A 21,440-nucleotide genomic window follows, 5' to 3' on the forward strand; every position below is an offset into this window, starting at 1 on the left:
TAATAGCTCTCTTTCCACTGGCAAAGTGAATTCAAAAGATTTATATTCATAAGAAATTGCAAAGAAAGGAGAATTTTCATGTCTGATGTCATATCATGTTGACCCGCTACGTTAAACAAAATGAAAACTATTTTCTACATTTCTTTATTCCACTTAGAAGCTAATAGCTTAAATAAATACATGCTTGTGTTTCTTGTCAGTTCTGTCTCTATTTGTTAATGCTTTAATTTACATTTTGCTTTGTGTTTTTTCTCTGCTGGCTTAAACCTTTATGTCATCAGAAATGTTATAGAAAAATGAATCAATCATTTTTTCTTAAATTATAGTAAACAATGCAACCTCATACCATTTGCCATATGGGAGACCCAAAGTTCTTCAGAAGAACAGCATTTATTGCCTCCTTCCCCATTATCAGTATGTGAGTGGATACAGCCATGATATCTGGATGCCACTGTGGACTGCATACACTGTGAATAAGCCTGTAAGTTATCAAACATTTGTATCATTCTTAAATGTCAAATACAGTGGACTGAAAATATTGTGCATTCATTAGGAATACTGCTTAAGAACAGGTGGATATTATATGACCGAGGTCTTTATTTCTGAAAAGGAAAAAGTATCTATGACATCTGTCAAATTTTAAGCATCTAAAAATGTGTTTAAATAAGTGGGAATGGCCATATGTTAGGGACACAAAAGATATAAAAGAAGTTTGTTCTGTTAAGCCCGTTCTTTAAAAGAGATAAAGTGTGAAAGTTGCTCCAACTTGCCTGTCAATTCCTGAGCAAAAAAAGGTCTGTGATTTCCAAAACAGAAACTTTTAAGTTTTTCAATGATTATCATAGTCTTTATCCTATTAACAAACCTTTATACAACTCCACAAAACAATTTGTACTAATGCATGTGTTTTGCTTATTTGTTCTCTATTACGTTATATAATTTATGAAATACCATTACATCTGAATGAAATTCTGAGAGTTCAAGGGTATACAACCCTAGAAAAATCTGAGCTCCTGGGGTCTGTAAGCTAGTGGACATTCACGAGCTTAATCCACTGTATAATTTGACCCTTCTTCTAAATTGCTACGAGGAAACAACTTTTACACTTCAACTTTTGGTTTTCTCTCTGAAGAGAATGGTGTTAATGATATCTACATGATTTCTTGCTTTATCTGTACACATATCTACACACATATGGGGAAATTATTTTAAACAAATATATGCTGCTAGAATGTTTGAATTTCAGAAAGTTTTACTCTATGCTTTATACTAATTTTTCATAATCTGGGTGGAAGATCATAAATCCAACCCTAACAAGGCTTAAAATGTAATGAAAAAAATGTCAATTTCAACAAAGATTATTTTTACTTCATTGTTTTTGATGATCTGCTCTTACAGCCTGGTATGAAAGTACAATACCATACTGAAAACCAGTTAATTGTGGGCAGATTTTTCTTCTGAATTTGCGTAATTACAAAATCCCACCAGAACTGAGGTCTTTTTAGTATTTCAACAACAGCAGCAAAAAGCTCAGAAAATCAAGTTACTTTTCAATCATTTTCTTTTGTTGAAAACCAAATTCTCAGTTGGAAAAGTTCTTGCCCAATGTAACATCTAAGTCAACACAAATACATATGTGAGAGTTTCTGGTAGTGATTTATGCAACGTTGTGGGAAGCGGTGAATGATTAAGACAGAAGTATTGGAGTGTATAGCTCACAGCAGACTAATGCAATTATGCACGTTTCCTATAGAAAGAATAGGAAAGAATAAATTTTCTCTCTAGTACTCTTGGAAGCACAGTGATGAAAGGTTGTAAGTTTAAGTCAGCTCAGTTACTAACATACCTTACACAGTAAGCTGACATCACAATTTTTGTTTAATCACAACATGTAACACTTGAGGAAAAGCTTCGCAAGTTGTGACAGCAGTGCAAGGACAGAAGGCTACAGCTACTACCTTTGACTGTGAACTTTGGCTACAATACATGGGAATGGCAGAAGACTGCAATTTCTACATAATTTTAATGTCTCTTACATTATTTATGTTTCCAATAAAGCCTGTGCAGAGATTTATACGATTTGCAAGATGGGGTATTTTTTGACAGTAGATAGCTATAAAGAAGGGTTTAAATCCTAAAACAAGTGGTACAGGCTGAAGTTCTGCTGGTTTTGTGGGATTTAGAAGTTTTGAAACTGGGCTGGCTGATGAAGCCAGCACACTTGCACACTTGCACTTGATACAGAATCTGGGATATCATGAATAATATATAGTTACAGATTTTAAATAAATGATGTCAGACTTTAAGTTGCTTAGTATTCTCAGTCAAAAAAATATATATATATATTGAAGGATTTTTTTTTTTGAGGCTTTATACTTATCTGCCAGGGAAGAAGGCAGATTTTTCTTGCAAAAAGATTTTCCTCCACCTGTCCACAGACAGCTGCGGAATGTGGAATATCTTTGCTGTATATAATCATTTGTGAATTCACTTTTTACAGTGGAACTGCAGTTTTATTTGCCATTCTGAGCTTTCAAGAGGTTTCCTGTGTAGAAATCTGGAGCATTTTTTGAGGTTAAAGAAAATTACATGCAAGAATTTTTAAGTTTACTATAAAAACGTATTAAAATGTATAATAATCTAATCTATTTTATGATGAAAACTGCAATGATACATGTCTAAGTCACTGGGGTTTTTGGAACTACAGCTCAGTGCACTAGAATAATGGAAGTTTTGTTTTGTGTGGTTTGGCATTTTTTCTTCTTGATTACTGAAAAAAGATTCCTGGAAGTGGCTGAAGTTGACATGTCAGACCACAGCAGATGCTCAAGTCTGTCATGTAATGCAAATGTCTCATGCTTCTCAATGTTAATTATGAATTAGTCAAAAGACAAAAACTTGCATCAGAAAAGGTAATGCATGGTGTGGTATGCCATGCTATTTTTTTACAGTTGTAACTGCATTCTTTACAACTCATTATGGTTTTTTTGAACTCAAAGACAAGGAGCCAAACAGCTAAACCTGGCCTGATTCTGAAATTTTGAGAAGGTGGTTATCAGTGTCAAGACCTCATTTCTTAATAAATCAGCCCTTCCAACAGCTTCTTTGAGAATCTTTCTATTCCTATTGAAAGAATACCTATTTAAAAATAGCTAATTTCTCTCTTTTGAGGAAGAGGAATGAAGAGAGGTAGTAGAGTGCATATATTAGTTTACAGAGCATCAGAAATAAAGCTTGCAATCTTGGGTTTCACTAACTGTTGATCTCATTGTACTAAAAGGTGACATAGGTACCCATTCTCATTTCTTGGCAGGTTTTGATATTATTTACCACCTGACTTGTAGATCTTTGAAGAAGCAAGCTGAAATATTTTTGAGTGGTTGCTTTTTCAATATTTTGAGAGTTCATATGGTGTTCATTATGAATTCTCATTTCTTCAGTTGAATTTTCTCCGGTGTTGCCCAATGTAAACAGCCATGAGCAATTTATATCTCCTGAATGTATGAGAGTGTTTCAGAAAATACAGGATGTATGATGTAGTACATACATGAGACAACTCTAAACCACTGTCTTCCTGCCTTGGCACCTGTATTACAGCTCATATTATATAGATAGCTTCAAGTAGAAGCTATCAGACATCATATATTAGACTAGACATCAGGAAGAGGTTCTTCAGTAAGTGGGTGGTTGCACACTGGTACAGGCTCCCCAGTGAAGTAGTTACTGCACCAAGCCTGTCTGAATTTAAAAAGCGATTGGACTGTGCACTTAGTAACATAGTCTAATCTTTTGGATAGACCTGTGTGGTGCCACGAGTTGGACTTGATGATCCTTATGGGTCCCTTCCAACTCGGGATATTCTATGATTCTATGATTCCAAGTAACATAAGATAATAAGGGAAAAGTTGGGGGATATTCTCATGGCTTCAGGCTGGAGAAAACATGAATGGTCTTGAAAACCCAGCATCACGATACATGTCTAAAAGTAGATTCATTGCTGTATTTGGATAACGTAGGTCTGGCCCCTACATTTAGTGAGAATTTAAATGAAGTTCTCTTCAGGACAGTCCTTGTCATGTTTACTCTGACCCTCGTTACTTTGATTCATATTTTTATTCAGGGACCATGGAGAAATCCAAGCTGTTGTTGAATATCACAGCTTAATTATTAAGTTAGTTTCTTCTGGGTGAACCTGATCTGTTAACCCTGCCTGACTGATTTCAGCACTAGAAAGGACAAATTACAGAACTGAATTGAGTGTCAGATTTGTATTGGGATTTACATTTGCTTAACAATGACAGTTATTTTTCTCAGATGGCAAAAACAGCCTTTTGTATTTTATATTTCATTGGATGAGGTATATGTATTTTCCATTAATATTTAACCTGACTGTGATATGAGCATCTTTAGAATTCACATGAAAGTAAGTAAAGAAATTAAATCAAGAATTGTGAAGAGGCATGAGAGGAACTTACTTTCCACTTTTTTTTTTTTCTTTTTTTTTTTTTCTGCTTGGTTTAAACCAATCAAAATCTACAATGTGCTAAAATTCGATTTGGACGTTTAACTTTTTAATGTAAAGATGTAAAAATTAAATGTGTTCCATTCTTACCAAAATGAAAATAAATAACATGTAAATAAGTATGAAAAAAGAAAGTGTAGTTAAATACAGAAACACACATTCTCATGTTTTATTTAATGCTATTGTATAATATAAGGCTATAGAAACAATTACACTAATCAGAATCACTTTTGGCCAGGTATTAGCTAGTGTGTAATGCTAACATTACTCAGCTGAAGTTAGTGAAGCTAGCCAGTAAAATGTGCTGAATTTTCCCTAATTTATTTAACTTTAACTCTTCAGAGGCACAGACTGTTATTATCTAGATAGTATTCTCAGATGCTAAGGTGTAGTGTTATTGCCACCTTTATATATAAACTGGTTTGCAGGAGGATGTGAAATCATGTTTGTGTTTCCAGAAGTTTGTAAAGGGGAAGAATGAGACAGAGTTGTCACCTGTTTTTGCCTAAGGTATAACCTTATTTTTCCTAATACAGTTTTAATCCTTATCCTGCATAAGGATTTCACTGAATTACCTGCAAACAGAAGTAGAGAAAAAATACTTGACAGAGTGCATCAGTGTCCATTAGTTGCATTGGCCTGATTCATTATGAAAACAGGAGAAAATTCAATGAAGACCATTCTAGAAAGTTAAAAACATACAGAGCATTATGTTAGCCACAGCCGTGGGTGTAATACTTTTTTTTCCCTTTTCACAGGAAAGCACATCTTCTCTTCCTCCCACTGGTTCAGACTGTCTGCGGGCTGATGTTAGAATCCCGGTTGCTCATAGCCAAAATTGTTCCGACTACCCAGAAGGGCTGAACTTGACATATGGTTTCCTCTATCCTCCCAGTGAGCATGATTCTTTTTATAGCTGGAGCATAGAAAGTCTTAATCAGCTGGATGTGGGTTTATGTTTAAACATATACCCAAACACCAAAACAAACTTCTTTGGATCAGCATGTTGGGCAGAAAAAGGTTTCCAGTGTTTGTAGACTGACCAAAAAATGGACAACTGCTACTTGTATCTAAATATTTTCAGCTTAGAACATTTACGTTTTTCTTTAGAAAATGGAGTAACTTGACTGTGATGAAAATTGACGGAAAGATGTAAAAGGATTTGAATGAAGAGCTCCCCCTATTCCTCTGTATGAATATTCCTTTTCTATTGACAAATTTGATAATGACTGTATTGAACAGGTTGTAGAAACAAATTTGGAGATACTAGTTTTGGAGGAGGATCATACACTGATGCTCAAATATCAGCTTCAGTTGCAAATGGATAGGAATCAGATATGCACAGAGCCTTTTTTAATCATACCACAAAGGTACAACACAATTTAATATATTTTGGAAGATACTTTATTATCTGGGGAGCTTGCTTCATAGAGAGATGAAATCAAAAGAAGACACATCTCATGAAAGTGGAGTAACCTGGAAATTACAACAGGTGATAAATACAGTGACTTTATGCTCTAATAGTTCCTTTCCAGTCTACTCTGTGAACGAATAAATGAAAATTATTCACATTACATGTGAAAAACAAAACAAAAGAAAACAAAAATCCTGTCATTGGTATTTGATGTAATTATGACAGAAAATTTCTATCTAGCCCATATAGTTCAGACATAACTGTGTCTTTGTATATGGCTTCATGTGTTGTGTTCTGACTTCTGTGGAGTAGCAGAAAATTTAAATGTTAAGAAATGTAAAGTGATTTAATTACATGTACCTAAAATTTATAGTGACAAGTGTATCAAATAGGTCTTTGTATAGCATTTCACTAATATATACTTTGTTCTTTTATATAGACTTCAGTTCGTCCACTCTTGAACAGTATGATGCCTTACTCACCAGCAATATTGTTCCCATGTATGAAGCTTTCAGAGGTAGGATGCAAGATTTTGACTATTTTTGATTAATTTTCTGTAATTAATATTGTAGATTTGATATAGCTATGACAAGGACTTAAAAGCATTAAGTCATGGCCTTCAGTACATCCAGATCTCATGCAAATATATTTAAATCTTTTTAAAAATAGATGTATGAAATTTTACAATACACTTACATGAAATAATTTTTTTAATGTGTGTAGTCCTCTGCTTAGGTGTATGTAACATGAAATGCTAGCTATGGAACTTGTAGAACAATATCCCGATGGGGAAAAGCTTGAGATGAAGGAACATGGCACATTTTCTTTTCTTTTGCAATATCTCAAGGGAAGACAGGACAAAGTTTGTAAACAGTGCCCTGATAACCTGATGTTTCATCAAACAGAACCTCAAAACAGATAATGTAGAATATTTCTTTCAGGCATATATTTCTATCATACAAGTACAGTAAGCTACGTTAACCCTTTCCAACTAACTTGACTTGCGTTTGTTTATAATCATTGATCAGGATTTATACAAATGCCTATTGTCCTGTTTTGCTTTTAGGTTTATACTCATTCTCATAGACAAAGAATAGAAAGAGAAATTACTGAAGTAAATGATCTGGGCTGAGGCTGGGGCAATCCCAAGCACAAATACAGGCTGGGCAGAGAATGGATTGAGAGCAGCCCTGAGGAGAAGGACAAGGAGGAGGTGGTGGATGAGAAGCTTGACATGAGCTGGCAACGTGCGCCAGAAAGCTAACTGTGTCCTGGGCAGTGTGGTCAGCAAGTCAAGGGAGGTGGTTCTGCCTCTCTGCTCTGCTCTTGTGAGACCCCACCTGGAGCACTGCATTCAGCTCTGGGGCCCCCAGCACAAGAACATGGAAGTATTAGAATGAGTCTTCCATCCTTGGAAGTGTTCAGGGCCAGGTTGCATGGGTCTTTGAGCAACCCAGTCTAGTGGAAGTTATCCCTGCCTATGGCAGGAGGGTTGGAACTTTGCCTTTGATGAGATGGCCTTTGAGGTCCCTTCCAATCCAAATCATTCTATGATTCTATGATGTAACTACTTTTCTAATACATTCAGACATCATTTATTCATTCACTCATCGTATAAAAAATAGAGATCCGGAAAACCTAAGTTGCCTTATTCTTCCAAGTAAATCAAAGACATTATGGAAAATCCAGTGTTCCAAGGAAAACTACAAGAGATTTAAACTTACAAAAAGTTACTATAGGCCATAAACAAGAATAAATCTATAGGGGGTACCTCCCAGCCCTCCGAACCCATGTTTTCTTTTTTTTTTTCCCCTTGATAACTGCAAATATTCAAATAGTCTTACTAGATTGTAACCTACAAATTATATTTGCCCAAATAACATTTTTGAAATAAGACATTGCCTAGTGATATTTGACATGAGTTTTATAGAGTTAGGCTAACTCTCAGGTGGTAAATATTCCTTTCTCAAAGCCATTATCTTGGATTCTACTAATTGGCACAATTTTGGGTGCTAGCCCAAAGCCAGAAATAAATGGCCTTTCAGCTTTATAATTATCCATTTGAAGACAAAGGTACAATGAATTATATCCAGTAGTGCAATGGAGCTTGCAAGAGGTATAATAGCATTTACTATTACCCTTTGAATGGTGAATGACAGTCTGTACTTTCTGATGAAATCCAAACTGTGTGTCAGGAGTTGATTTTACAGGCAGTTTAGTTTGGATTTTTTTTTCTTATCTATCTGTAACAAAAAAAAAAAAAAAAAAAAAAAAAGACCAGCTATTCTTTTTCTTTTGTGCAGAAATAACCCCAATTTAAAGTTAAATCTGCTTGTATTTTTTTTTTTTTTAAATTGCAGACATATGGGACTATTTCCATAATGTGCTTCTTCAGAAGTATGCCAGAGAAAGGAATGGAGTAAATGTTATCAGTGGACCAGTATTTGATTACAATTATGATGGCCATTTTGACACTCCTGATGAAATTACACAGTAAGTACACAGAAAAGCCAAAGGTCAAGCTCTGGACTATTTCCCACTGTCCCCAAATAAGCCTTTTAATCAGAGAGAATGAAAAAACAAGTGTCAAGGAGAACTGAGTCTTCCCCTTCTAATGATACATCCACTGTTACTCATACAATGGCAATTTCTCTTGTAAACAGGTACAATACTGTAAAAATTGAAGTTCCAGTAAAGAGAAAAAGGCTTTGCAGTTACATGTGTAACTATGTACATATGCACAGATACTGACCAGTAATTTACTTCCTAAGTTTATACTTAGACTTTTTGTCCTCTGTAGTGGAAATACTGGAAGAATAAATGACATCTTAATATATGGAGGATGTGCTTAAGTGCAGTTTTCTTGCTTTTATGTTTGTGCCCACTCAGCTATTTGTTGTTTCTCCCTGTTTTCTCAAACTTTGTTTTAGCAAAGATCAGTTTTGCATGTTCAATGCATTCATGTAGCCGGGTATGTAATGTGTAACATTCCTGAGAGGTACATGTACTTTTGGCTTTCATAAAACGGAATTCCATAAAAGAGAAACATGAAAGATAAAGACCAAGTATTACTAGGGAGTAGTGAAAGTAGAAGGGAAAAGACCAAAAACCAAACCAAACAAACAGACAAAATAACCCAAAGCAGAATATGCAAACAACTTGGGTTGTTCCAAATATAGGAAAAATACCTTTTAACAGTAAGGCCACTTACGTAGTAGAAAAATGCTTGGAAATCTGCACTGCTGAATCTGTCTTTGGAGATGTTTTATTCAAGGCTAGACTTAACACCACATCTGTCAAAAATGGTTTGAGAATGGGAAAATCAACCCTGCCACGAAGTAGGAGGGTGGAAGGGAGGAGGGACTGGAACTTCCTTCCAAGCAGAATGCCATAATGCGCAGTCAACCACATAATTGTGTCTACAGTTTTGAACAAGCATGTTCCATTCAGCATGTTATTCAGTCATAGTAAGCAGAACAATGATTTCACTGACAGTGTTTGGTTAAATTTTGAAGAAATACAGCAAATTTGGGAAGCTCCTCATAAGTTTATACACAGAAGTGGCCATGCTAACAGAATAACTAGTAAATGGAGGAAAAGACATTTTGAATTAGGTATCCTAAACTGGTGGCATATAGCCACAATTCATCATTCTGGCATTTCTTGTTGACAAGAATCAGATGCTGATCTTCTTTTCTCTCTTCTGCTCATTTACATGTGGTTGAAATTCTTAATGTAATAAAGGGCACATATGATGCTCTATCATGCCCCATCCAGATGTAGAGGTCTCTGAGTCTGACAAAGCAGTGTTGAGCACATAAGCAATCCTGTAATTTTCAGTGGGACTGCTTGTAGCAAAAGAATTAGTCCATGCATGTTTGGCTATTCAGGAAACAGATATTGGGACTCTGAATCCCCCAAGCTGTTTATTTCAATCATAAGAAAAGTAGAAGTCATATAACAGTGAAAGATCTGTACTGAGATTAATTCTATAAAATACTAGTGGTATGTTTTTTACAGTTGATATCCAGATAAATATCTTAACTAATGTTTGTTTTATAGGCATGTAAACAACACACAAATCCCTATCCCAACCCATTACTTTGTGGTTCTGACTAGCTGCAAGAACATATCCTATACTCCCCTGAACTGTACAGGCTCTTTGGATGTTCTGTCTTTTATCATTCCTCATCAACCTGACAACACTGAAAGCTGTGCTGTAAGTATAGTTTTATGTTTCCATGTGCAAATAAGCTTTGTGAACTGATTCCCAGTGTGATACAGTTATCTGGAGAATCATTAGATGTCTAAGATATTTAGACTAGTATTAAGGTAAATTCATTCCCAGTAGCTGAGCATGAGTTGAGAGATAATGAAGACTAGGAGAGCAAGAAGCTCCAGGAGAAGCAGCAGGTACCAAACCAGCTGATTGGAAGCAAGTGAAAAGAATGAATGAGGGTTTGATAAGAGGACTTGGAAATAGTGTCACCTGACAGGTTAGTGAAAAGGGCTGAGAGAAGCAGAACAAACAAGTTTGATGAAATATCTGTATGGAAGTCTGCAAGATAAATTTACTCCAGAGGTATCAAAGGTTTGTTACTCTCTTCAGTGGAATTCCTTCAGTCCTTTGTTCCGTGTTTGTCAGAAATTAGACAGCAGGCATTTAGATGGATCATTCTGCAGTTGAAATTCACAGTTAACAATCAGAAATACATACTTTAATTAAAGAAGACATACATGTACATATATGCTTTCCACTAAGAGTGCAACTCTCACATTTTGTAGCAAACAATAAAAATAAATTAGTGGAGTATAACTTGTATTGATAAACCAATGATTGGAATATATCTATTCCATAAGCCCTGAGAGGCAGAAGGTTCCTTAGCTCAGTGTCTCTATTAGTCTTCCCACACAAAAGTATAGCTGTACAGACTTGAACTAGCCTTCGAAGCAATGTAATAGTGTTTATTTAATTAGTGATTTTGAACTCATAACTCCAGACGGATACAAGCTTATTGCTTAGAAAGCACTTGGGTATCTCCACTTCTTTGTTGTTGTCATCTCAGAGTTGACTGAATGCACAAAATAAATAATATTTATGAATTAGCCTTTATACTCTAGCAATTAATCTGTTGTTTCTAAAGATTAGCAAAAAAAACTCAATATTGTTGCACTCCGTAATTTTCATTGTGTACTGTGGTAACACAAATTCAGTGAACTATAGTGTCAGAAGAATATATTGGTAACAGAAAAGCACATTATCATCTGTTTGCATAAAAACTTTGCAGGTAAATAATTCAGCATATTTGATTGTGCTTGTATTGCATTGATTAGAGCTTGTATTTCCATTTTTTCCTTGTCTATCTAGCAATTATTATTACTCTCCAACAATCAAGGCTAAGCTGCTGTAAAAACTTTGTTCAGGTTCTCATATACCTGTTTTTTGGCTAGCCTGAGTACTGTAATTAATTTGTACAGTAACTAAACTATCCTGACTTGGTTGTTTAAAATAAGACTCACATGCACTTTGTAGTTAAAAGCCATATTTGCCATTTCAGCATAATTTTGCTTCTTTGTTACTCTGGAAGTGGTGAGAGGGGACATCCCTTTGCCTCTATGTAAGTGAGATCTGTAAAAGCAAGGCTGCAAAGATGTCTAGGAAAACCTGAAAAAAAGTTTTACAAACTGAAGGCCTTTAATGCCATAAAAGGCACTTTCTTGTGTGGTGGTTGTGTTAGACAATGACCAGTGTTTGAACATTGTTCTTGTTTCTTTTGGCAGGAAAATAGGTTGCCTTCTGAATGGGTTGAAGAAAGAGTTCAGGCTCATTCGGCACGTGTTCGTGATGTGGAGCTGCTAACTGGGCTTGACTTTTACCAGGAAAGACAGGAATCCGTCTCTGAGATCTTACAGCTAAAGACGTATTTACCAACATTTGAGACTGAAATTAACTGACTTTGTGTTTAAAAAGTGGTATTTGGAAGAAAGAAAATCAAAGTGATTTCCTTGCTAAATAATGCAGGAAAAATTACTACAGCTCCTCATTAAGAAAATACACAATACACAACTACTTTTGTTTTCAGATTCCTGTTCTTCAGTCAAGTGTTTTGTATGAACTAAATAAAAATTATCTTAATTTACTTAAATTGTCATTGCTAAGCCAATTTTCTAAATTGAGAATATTTTAATGCAAATGGTTTGGGGAAAAACAAACAAACAAACAAAACCTGTAACAGGAACATGTTTCGTAGTAGAGAACTTAGAACTGTAAGCTGTATAGAAACTTTCTACAATAGAGCTGGAAAGTGAAACATTTTGAAAGGACTGTGTGTGCTTTTCCCCTTGTGTTTATCAGTGAGGTTAAGGTTATCTAACACCAGTATGCCCTGGAATGTCCTGAATTCCTCTTTCTTATCCAATTCACATGGAAACTCCTATGTACTTAAAAAAAAAATATTCACTCACATAGAATCTGTATATAGTGGACTTGTCTGCTATGACCATCCATTGTCTTTTCCACTTGAGTTAATTCATTATACTAGTAACAACTGAAGTGAAATTAGAGTCAATGAGTAATCTGTATTCCGTACAGTTCAGAAACCTTAATGCATTCTGAACAAGAAGAGGTGAAAGAAACACTCTGGACAGAAGGATTTTGTCAGGATATTTACCTGTATTTGCAATGATTCATGAATCTGGCAACTCCAAAATATTTGTGTTTATTTTGAAATAGTTAAACCTGAGATTAGAGGATGAAATTAGTGGTAACATGCAAAAAATGGTCAGTGTTACCTTCCGTAGTGACTTTATACACAAAAAATCTCTCAAACTGCACTGTACACAAATGACTGCTGAGAGCAGGTCAGTAGGACAAGGCAGTGGAAATTCCCCGATTCTGCTATTACGGAAATACTATGTGTTAATTGAGTGTTGAGCTGATTTTCTCCACTAAAAGTGCTATTAAATACAGGTATGAATAACAGCAGACAATTGACCATTTGGCTAGTTTGTAGGCACAGTGGGGAGTTTTGAAGAAACATGTTAGAGTGTTTCAATTTTTAACTAATTGTAAACTGAAGAAGATATGTCTCTTTAAAAGGAAGTCTTAAAAACTTGTAGAAAAAAATTACTTTTCCACATCTTAGGTGAGCTGTTTATTCACATATACTCCAAGCATAGTTTAGCAATATTTATCATACATCAAGATGTGGGACCAAGGTATAACACATGGCAGGTACTAGACTTAAATAGCTGCAAAATTAATTCACTGTCCTTCTTCACAAACTTATCTGGAATTCCTCTTTATTCAAATGTCTACCACCCCTCTCCTCCTTCCCTAAACCCACCCCACTCCACCCTGCTGATATACGTTGCCCCTTCTGTATGAACACCCCTGCCTCTCAGGCTGACCAAAAAATGTATTTCTCATTAAGTATTGTGTAGCATCTAATACAAGAGGATCTTGATCACATATACGGGTTTTAAACAAACTTCTGTGTGAACGGAGACTGAAATTGCAGTTATTCTAAAAAAGCAAATTTGAAAGTGTTTTTGCCAGGGTTGTTTTGCCATTGCTTCTGGCAGTATTGTTTTCCCTCTTCTTCTCCCCCAAGACTGTTACATCCATCAGTGAGTTGATCTTGTGGTTTCACAGAACTCCTTGAAACTGTTGCATGCTTTGTGATTTACAGGAAAAAACATGGGATTGTTCCCCCCTCCACACACACTAAGTGGAAGGGACTAGGGAGCCCAGTCATCAATTGATTTAAAACATGTCTGGATTTAGGACTGATTTGGTGGAAAATTCCCCTTTCCCAGTTACATGAACCAATGTCTGCATTAGAGATTGGGAGAGCTTTTAGTCTTGTCTTGTATGTAGTGTATGATATACAAAATATCTTACTAAAGAGGACACTTGCAGCAAACATCATTTTTAGAATACTCCCATTTATTTCTGTGCCTGGGGAATTCAGAATAGAGTAAGTAGGCAAAATATCATCTTGATATGTTCAGTATGAACTCTAGTGCAAAAAGTGCTCAAACCTGTAACCTCAGATAGGTACCTAGCAGTGAATGTGTCTGAAACTCTTCCAGTAAATTAGCAAGAGTTTTTAGGTTACTATTAATAATCTTTTATTCTAGATAACTTATAGATATACCGTGCCACACTGATTATTATAAGAAATCTGGATTTTATGACTCATAATGACTTCAAAGAGCTTTAAATCAGGTTGATAGAATCATGATTAGGGGTTGGATTTGGCCCTGTTTAACCCCCTTGCATCACATAATCAGAGCTGAAAATTTATTTATTTATTTATTAAATACAATCTTCCGCCATTTCACATGAAATATTAAATACAGTCTTCTGCCACGTCATACAAAAACACTCCATACTGTGTGTATAGGGTTGCATTACCAGTAAGGGTATAGCCTGAAGTTTCTATTAGTTCCCTAAGATGTTTTTATGGATCTTCTGCTTGTTGAAAGAGAATAACTTCTCAATATGCATAGAGGTGGGAATGAAGAGCTGCCTCAAATGCCTCAAACAGTATTCATAGGCCACTAAAGCTAGAAACTTCAACACAGTCATTTGAACAATCTAAATATATACATATTAATTCAAATAAAATTAAATTTACCATTTCAGCTGCTTACATTTCAAGACTCTCAACAATGGTTGTGTTACTCAATTCTAGACAGCATTACAAATGCAAAGAATACTTTTCTTCATTAAAATTATCAAATAAATTAAATTTCTGATATATAAAACAGAGTAGAAGAGGGATATATTCCACATTGCACTTCAGGCAGTGAAACTACATGCAACATTGTCAGAAGTCTACTTAGGACATGCTCTTAGGGCACGCTATGGAAAGCAGGACAAAATAGTGTTCTCCAGAATGAATGTATACAACTGATATTTTTAACTCAGAAATGCTTACCAATGCAAACACAGAAACAGTACAAGGTACAACAAATTGACAATAACATAATAAAACCATCTTATAGTAAATATTTACTTTACTCTTAGAAACATTCTCCTCCTTTGATAAACACTCTGAAGTGTTGTGAGAACTAAGAAATAATGTTGATTCTGAAAGGTTAAAGCTTGTCCTCTTTTCTAGGGGATGTACATATAACTTTCCAAAAAATGACAAGTCCTTTTTTTCTGTGTTTGTCAGCCAGTTTTGGGAGACCTAAGTATCAAGCTGGAGTGAAATAGATATAAATCAATCTACTGACTATAAAAACAGATGAGTCCTGGCTCTCATAGCCAATTTACGTGTGAGAATTCAAAATATAAATTCTGTAAAATATGATTTTCCTTTGTCCACTATTGAAACAGAAACTGAACACACCTGTAGCCATTGAAAATCTGAACTCAGGGGGATCTGGTTGTTTCCCTCTCTTCTGTTGACCTTTTTTCAGTATTAGAAACAATCTGTAAGTAAATATAGAAATTTGGCACTATCTATAGCTAGTCTTGTTCCTGCATAAAGGCAAGGTAATATGGGAGAGAACAAGTGAGGAAAACACAGCCCCAGAAAATCCTGCAGCCAGAGCAAGGAAAAGCCTAAGAACATTTATTTAACAAGTGCTACCACATTTCCCTTTGTACCACACCCTGGCCCTCAGAGACTGTCACCATGTAAAAACACACTTATTTTCTTTTCTCCTTTAATGTTTATTACAGACACTGTTCGCTTTTTGTCAGTACCTCACTGAAGGCTACCTTCAAATGAGTGTAGACGTTTAAATGGCACAGAACACTTTTGCCACTGAATTCTGTGCCAATACACTGGCACAGAATACTGTGCCCATTCTGTGCCAATACATTGGCACAGAATACTCTTGACTCATTTCTTGGACATTCTTCCTCTAGGAGAATAGGATCAATGGATATAGACAGGGCTGATTTTCACCTCCCATGGTGATTCTGCAATGTTTGCACGTGAGGCATTGGAACAGGCTGCCCAGGGAAGTGGTGGAGTCACCATCCCTGGAAGTCTTCAAAAGACGTTTAGATGTAGAGCTTAGGGATATGGTTTAGTGGGGACTGCTAGCGTTAGGTCAGAGGTTGGACTCGATGATCTTGAGGTCTCTTCCAACCTAGAAATTCTGTGATTCTGTGATTCTGTGATAAGATAGTAGGATTTTTCATATTCAAAATGTGCAACCATGTTTTCTAACTGTACAGTTTCTATGCATTGCAGAGTCCCTGCCTGTGGTTGAATTGCTGTCCATAAGGAGTCAGGTAAAATTGTTGTGCATCCTGACCTGATGTCTTGGGAGAAGAGGAGGCACCTGCCTCTTCTCAATCAAGCCACACTTCCCTTCCCAAGGACCTTTTCCCTGGAGATTGCTGGGATGACTTTCCTTCCCAAAGTCTGGGAATAGCAGAAAGTCTGAATCCTTCTCAGTCCCTTTGGGCAGAAATCAAAGAACATGACAGCCCTCAGAGGGATGAGAAGGGAGGGGAGGAGCATGAGTTGGGATCAGTCGTGGTTACAATTTAGGGCAGCTTCGGATTTGGGATTACCCAGACATGAAGCTGGGGTGTCTTTTGCCAAGGATCCAAATTACTTTTGGGTGTATGTTAAGGAGACATGGCAAGTGATGTGCCAGATCAGAAACTGCCCACTGACCAGGAAGCCCTTAAGGAACGAAGCTTGGTGACAGCCTGCTTAGTCTGCAATGGTTAAAGCTAGCAGAAGAGCAAATGCTTTCCGAGCCCAGCTGCAAGGAGGGCAGGTCTCCAGGCCCTACTCCATGCAAGAGAAATGTGCGTGGGAAGAAGAGGACTCCTGCTTTTCAGAGGCTCTCCAAGGAAAAGCAAACTTGCTGAGCTTTGTTTGGTGTCTGGCTTGCACCAAGTCAGATTTCCAGCTAGCATGGGGACCAGCTCACCTGACACACGCGTGTGCAGCACTAGGGACTGCAGAGAACCTTGCTACGAGCTGAGGGGCAGGATGGTCTCTTCCGAGCATGTGGCGGGCACAACCTTTCCGTCAGGGAAAGCAGAGGCTGAAGTAACGTAGGTAGTTGGTGGTGAGGAACTCATTTCTCTGGCTGATTGTGCCTCAACACCAGATGTTGTTTACTGTTATGATGACAGCAGGAGATGATTGAGAAATCACTCTTACACGCATCATGGTGGGACACGTGAATTTCGGCTACGTTGTGACTTCAGCAGGATCAACAGTTCACAAACAGATATATACCAACAATACCAACTCCAGCTGTGTATGTAAGGTACAAAAATTGACCGAGGCCTTTTAAATAATTTTCATGACTGCTTGTAGGGCTGTGTGGCTGAAAGAGAAATAGCTATGGGTTCAGGTCCTCACTTTGATGGGAGCACTTTAAGCAAATGCTCTTTCATTGCCTTGAAAGCAAAACTTCCCAGCTTTTTTCCTAATTCTACCCCTTAACAACTTGATTTTTTCTCAGCAGGTTCCAGGCAGGACATGCACAATAGTTCAGGAGGATCTGAGTGCCTGTAAGGACCACTTACAGGGTAAGGTGGAATAAAAAGTTGAAAAGAGCTGTAACTGGAAGGTTAGATTTGATGCATTTTCTAGGTCATTGCAAACATAGCAGATCTAAATATGCCACTCTGGGGAATCAGAGGGTCCCAGAGCTGCTGAAACTGGAAGGCACCTCTGTGGAGGATCTAGTCCAACCCCCCTACCCACAGCAAGGTTGTTCAGGTTCAAGGTTGTTCAACCACAACAAGTTGTTCAGGTCTGTGTCCCATCAGGTATCTATCTCCAGTGATGCAGACCCTATAACCTCTCTGGAGAAGTAATTCCATCTTTCAAGTAAAAGTTTTTTTTCTCATGTTTAAGTTGAATTTTCTGTATTTCAGTTTGTTTCTTGTCCTGGCACTGGGCATGAAAGAAGAGAGCCTGATTCTGTCCTGTTTATACTTTCTCTTCAGTAAGACATTGATGAGATCTTCTCTGAGCCTCCTCTTCTCTAGGCTGAACTGTTCCAGCTCTCTCAGCTTTTCTTCACAGGAGAGATGCTCCAGATCCTTGGTTATCTTCATGGCCCTTTGCTGCACTCTTTCCAGTATGCCCATATCACTCTTATACTGGGGAGCCCAGCACTCCAGCATCAGCCTCACCAGTGCTGGATAGGGGGGAAGGATCTCCTATCCACCTGCTGGCAATAATTCACCTAATGCAACCCAGGTTGCCTGTTGACCTTCTTGGTCCCAAGGGCACATTGCTGACTCATGTTGAACTTGGCATCCACCACCAGAGAGAAGCTGTATTCCAGATTGTCTGCTCCAGCATGAGTTGGTACCTGGGGTTGTTCCTCCCTCAGCTCAGAGCTTTGTACTTCTCTGTGTAGAACTTCATGAGTTTTGTGTCAGCCCATTTCTCCAGCCTGTCAAGGTCCCTCTGGATGGCAGCATGACTCTCTGACATATCCCAGTTTTGTTTTGTAGACTTGTTGAGGGTTCTGCCTCCGATATTCAGGTAATTAAAGATGTAAAATGGTATTAGGCCCAGTATCTGTCCCTGGAGTACACCACTTGTGACTACCCAGCAATGGGAATGCCTCAAAAATTGCAAGACTTATCATCACACTTCTTAGGATGTCTTTCGAAGCCAGTGATGTTATTTATTTTTATGAAATTTTCGTAGTGGCCAAATGTAAGCCTGTTCGCATACTGTGTACAGCATAAAAGTTTTCTCAAGGTCCTGCATTTCAGATGCACCAGACTTTTTTGTACGAGAAGTTTAATCCTTAGTACAGATGGAAGCTGTGTCAGTCAGCTATAAATATAAAGCGCTCAATTTGTTCAACCAAAAACTTTTCCTAATAACTACAGGAACTATCAATCTCTCTGTCCTTCTCCTTCTCACATATGCAGGATATGACACAGAACTCCCTCTCAGATCTCAGGAATGATATTCAGCTCTCAAGGCAGTGAAAGAGTGTGGACGGGGAATGGCAGAGAAAAAAACATTTAGTGAAGCAGTGTTCTTTTTGCTTTGCAGGCAAGCCAATAAATGTAATTTCCATCTATTCAGCTGTTATATTTTGTGGTTGTTTTTTTTTTTTTTTTTTTTTTTTTTTTTTCATTTTTTTTTCCATTGCTTTTTGTTTTCAAAAGAAAAGCTGACAGATCCATGTCTACGTGTCTAACTAACAAAACTACATCTGTGAATACCATTTCTATCCTCTCAAGAACATTTGAAGGATATTCCCATCAGCCAAGTATTGCAAAAGTGCTTCAGAAATCACAGTTGTTCTTAATTTCTCCTTATAAATTTCTCCTCTCTTTTAGGCAATTGGATGCCTTTTCTATATCTGTGAGCACATTTTTTATGCAGCAGCAGGTTGCAAAGAGATTAGTTTGCAGCCCTCTTTTCCAAACTTCCTTAAGGCATGTTGTCTGCATCTTTGCATCTGACCAGTTCATACATATATATATATATTTACTTATTATTATTTTTTTTTTTTTCAGATTATGGATGCTGGATATTTCCCTAGCATCATTAAACTTTTCAAATCAGTCTCCAGTTACAAGGAGGAAGAAGGAAGAAAAAAAAAAAGCCATCTGAATGTAGGAAAAAAAAAAAAAAAAAGAAAGAAAAACAGAAAAAAGGGATATTAAGATTATTCAAGCTTTTGTTCCTTAGCAGTTTTGAAAGCTTAACTGCAGTCTCATGGGAAAGGTAAGTTCAAGCTGTTGCTTACTCAAATTCTTTCCACAGACTGAGAAATCCTGTCTCATTTCCTTTCCACAGTTATGAGTTAGATCACAGTTTATGTGGTGAGTTAATCTTATGAGCAGTGTATAATTTTAGTTGCACATGCTAAGGAAAAGCAGATGATATGTTCTAGTACCTATTTTAGTAAATGAAATAAGTTAAAATGAAATAAAGCATTGCCAACAGCTTTCAGGCTCTGCCTGGATTATCAGACAGGCTTCTGGCAGCTTGGCAGCAGTTGATTGCCTGTAATCCCGATTCCTGAAGGCACCGTTGCATGGACTGACAGCAAACAGGCCACTGTCTGGTTGGGAGATGAGCGGGAATCTTTCAGAAAGAAGTGGTAATGTTTTCCTAGGAGACTGTGGGTTGTGGAGGGCACAAGGACTGGACAGTGACCCTTCTCTGTAGTCCACCCACATTAGGTATGATTAGGTAAGATGCAACCACACCAGTTTCCTTCGTATACTGTTTCACTGGCTGTATCTGCTGTCCAGCATCATCTGTACTTTTTCCCCATGGTTGCTGCTCATCATTTTTATTACTCCAAGGTGTATCTTCTCTTCCTAGCCCCAGTCATGTTTCTCTCCTGCAGCTTTGACTCAATGTGGTCTTCGGGTTCTCCAGTTGTTACCTCTTATGGTTAAAGAAGCTCCCATTCCTTTCCCCAATTTGTCTCTCAGCATTTGGGCCAACTGTTCGTGTGCCAGCCAAATTCCTTCAATAATTAATTCAGAACGAAGCCAACATGTGAACCACCTCCATGTTCTATCTTTGGGACTCTGACTGCTGCCCCCCCCATGCTTTCTCAGACCAGAAATCATGCTGCTTTTGTAACTCAGGACTTTAAGAGAGCTTAGTGTAAAAGTGATTAATCCAGTCCTTAAAAACAGATGGCTTCTGCCAAAGGAATAAAATGAGCTATAAGAAGTCCAGAAATAAGCATTTTCAACAACAAAAGGCTTTGACATTGTATAACATGTCTGTCATTATAACTGTTCTCAGAGGTACTGATTTCATATACTGATGTAAAGACCATTAGAGAGAAAATTTCTGTTAATCTGAATGACTTGTGGGTGATTACTTACAAGTAAACACCATTGTATTAGATATATTATTAAGGGTTACAGAAGTAATATAGAATTTATTTAAAATGTTCCTCACATGTAAAATGTTGAAGAGGAATAATCCAATGGAAATGTTGCCAGTGTTACTCCTAGATGTTCTAATTATTAAAAGCTACCAAATGCTACAAAGGCCATGTGAAAGCTTTCTAGAAATAAAAATAAAAATAGAATAAATGATCTCTGTGTCTCGTATAAAGACAATCTGTGTATACTTCAAAGTAACAGACAGAAATTGTTATGTACTGTTAGTGCAGTTATGGAAGTTCCCTTTTTTACTCATGAACAACCCAATACATGCATGAATAGATTGTTGTAATATTATTGGACAAATTTGCTGATGGATTGCTTGAAAAATCTCATCCAGTGAAACACAACTGATAAGTGATATAAAGGTCAAAAGGAAGTTGTTGAACTGTTTGATTTCTGGAATATATCAGGAACGTTATACAATCTGCTGTGAGAAAGATTATATTTCTTCATGAGAGTTGCTCTTTTATTTTCTATAATGTGTTTATGTACTGTAATTAATGCAACATCACTGCAGAGAAAAATAACACTGACAAACTTTGGATGTTCTAAGGTTTTTGTTTTATGAATCACCGAATCCACAGTCTACTTGTTGTCTGACAAAGCTGTACAGCATT

At 37.0% G+C, this 21,440-nt stretch overlaps 1 protein-coding gene across 1 annotated transcript in view; it reads left to right on the forward strand.

Moving 5' to 3' along the window:
- The window catches only part of ENPP3 (ectonucleotide pyrophosphatase/phosphodiesterase 3), a 42,210-nt gene extending 30,319 nt beyond the window's left edge, over positions 1-11,891 (forward strand). Inside the window, 6 exon segments of the mRNA XM_032185489.1 lie at positions 327-481; positions 5,281-5,416; positions 6,376-6,453; positions 8,297-8,429; positions 9,999-10,155; positions 11,718-11,891. Coding sequence (XP_032041380.1) covers positions 327-481; positions 5,281-5,416; positions 6,376-6,453; positions 8,297-8,429; positions 9,999-10,155; positions 11,718-11,891 — 833 coding nt within the window.
- The last annotated feature ends 9,549 nt before the right edge of the window (positions 11,892-21,440 follow it).

This window comes from Aythya fuligula, chromosome 3, assembly GCF_009819795.1.
Source record: "Aythya fuligula isolate bAytFul2 chromosome 3, bAytFul2.pri, whole genome shotgun sequence".
Taxonomy (NCBI): Eukaryota; Metazoa; Chordata; class Aves; order Anseriformes; family Anatidae; genus Aythya; species Aythya fuligula.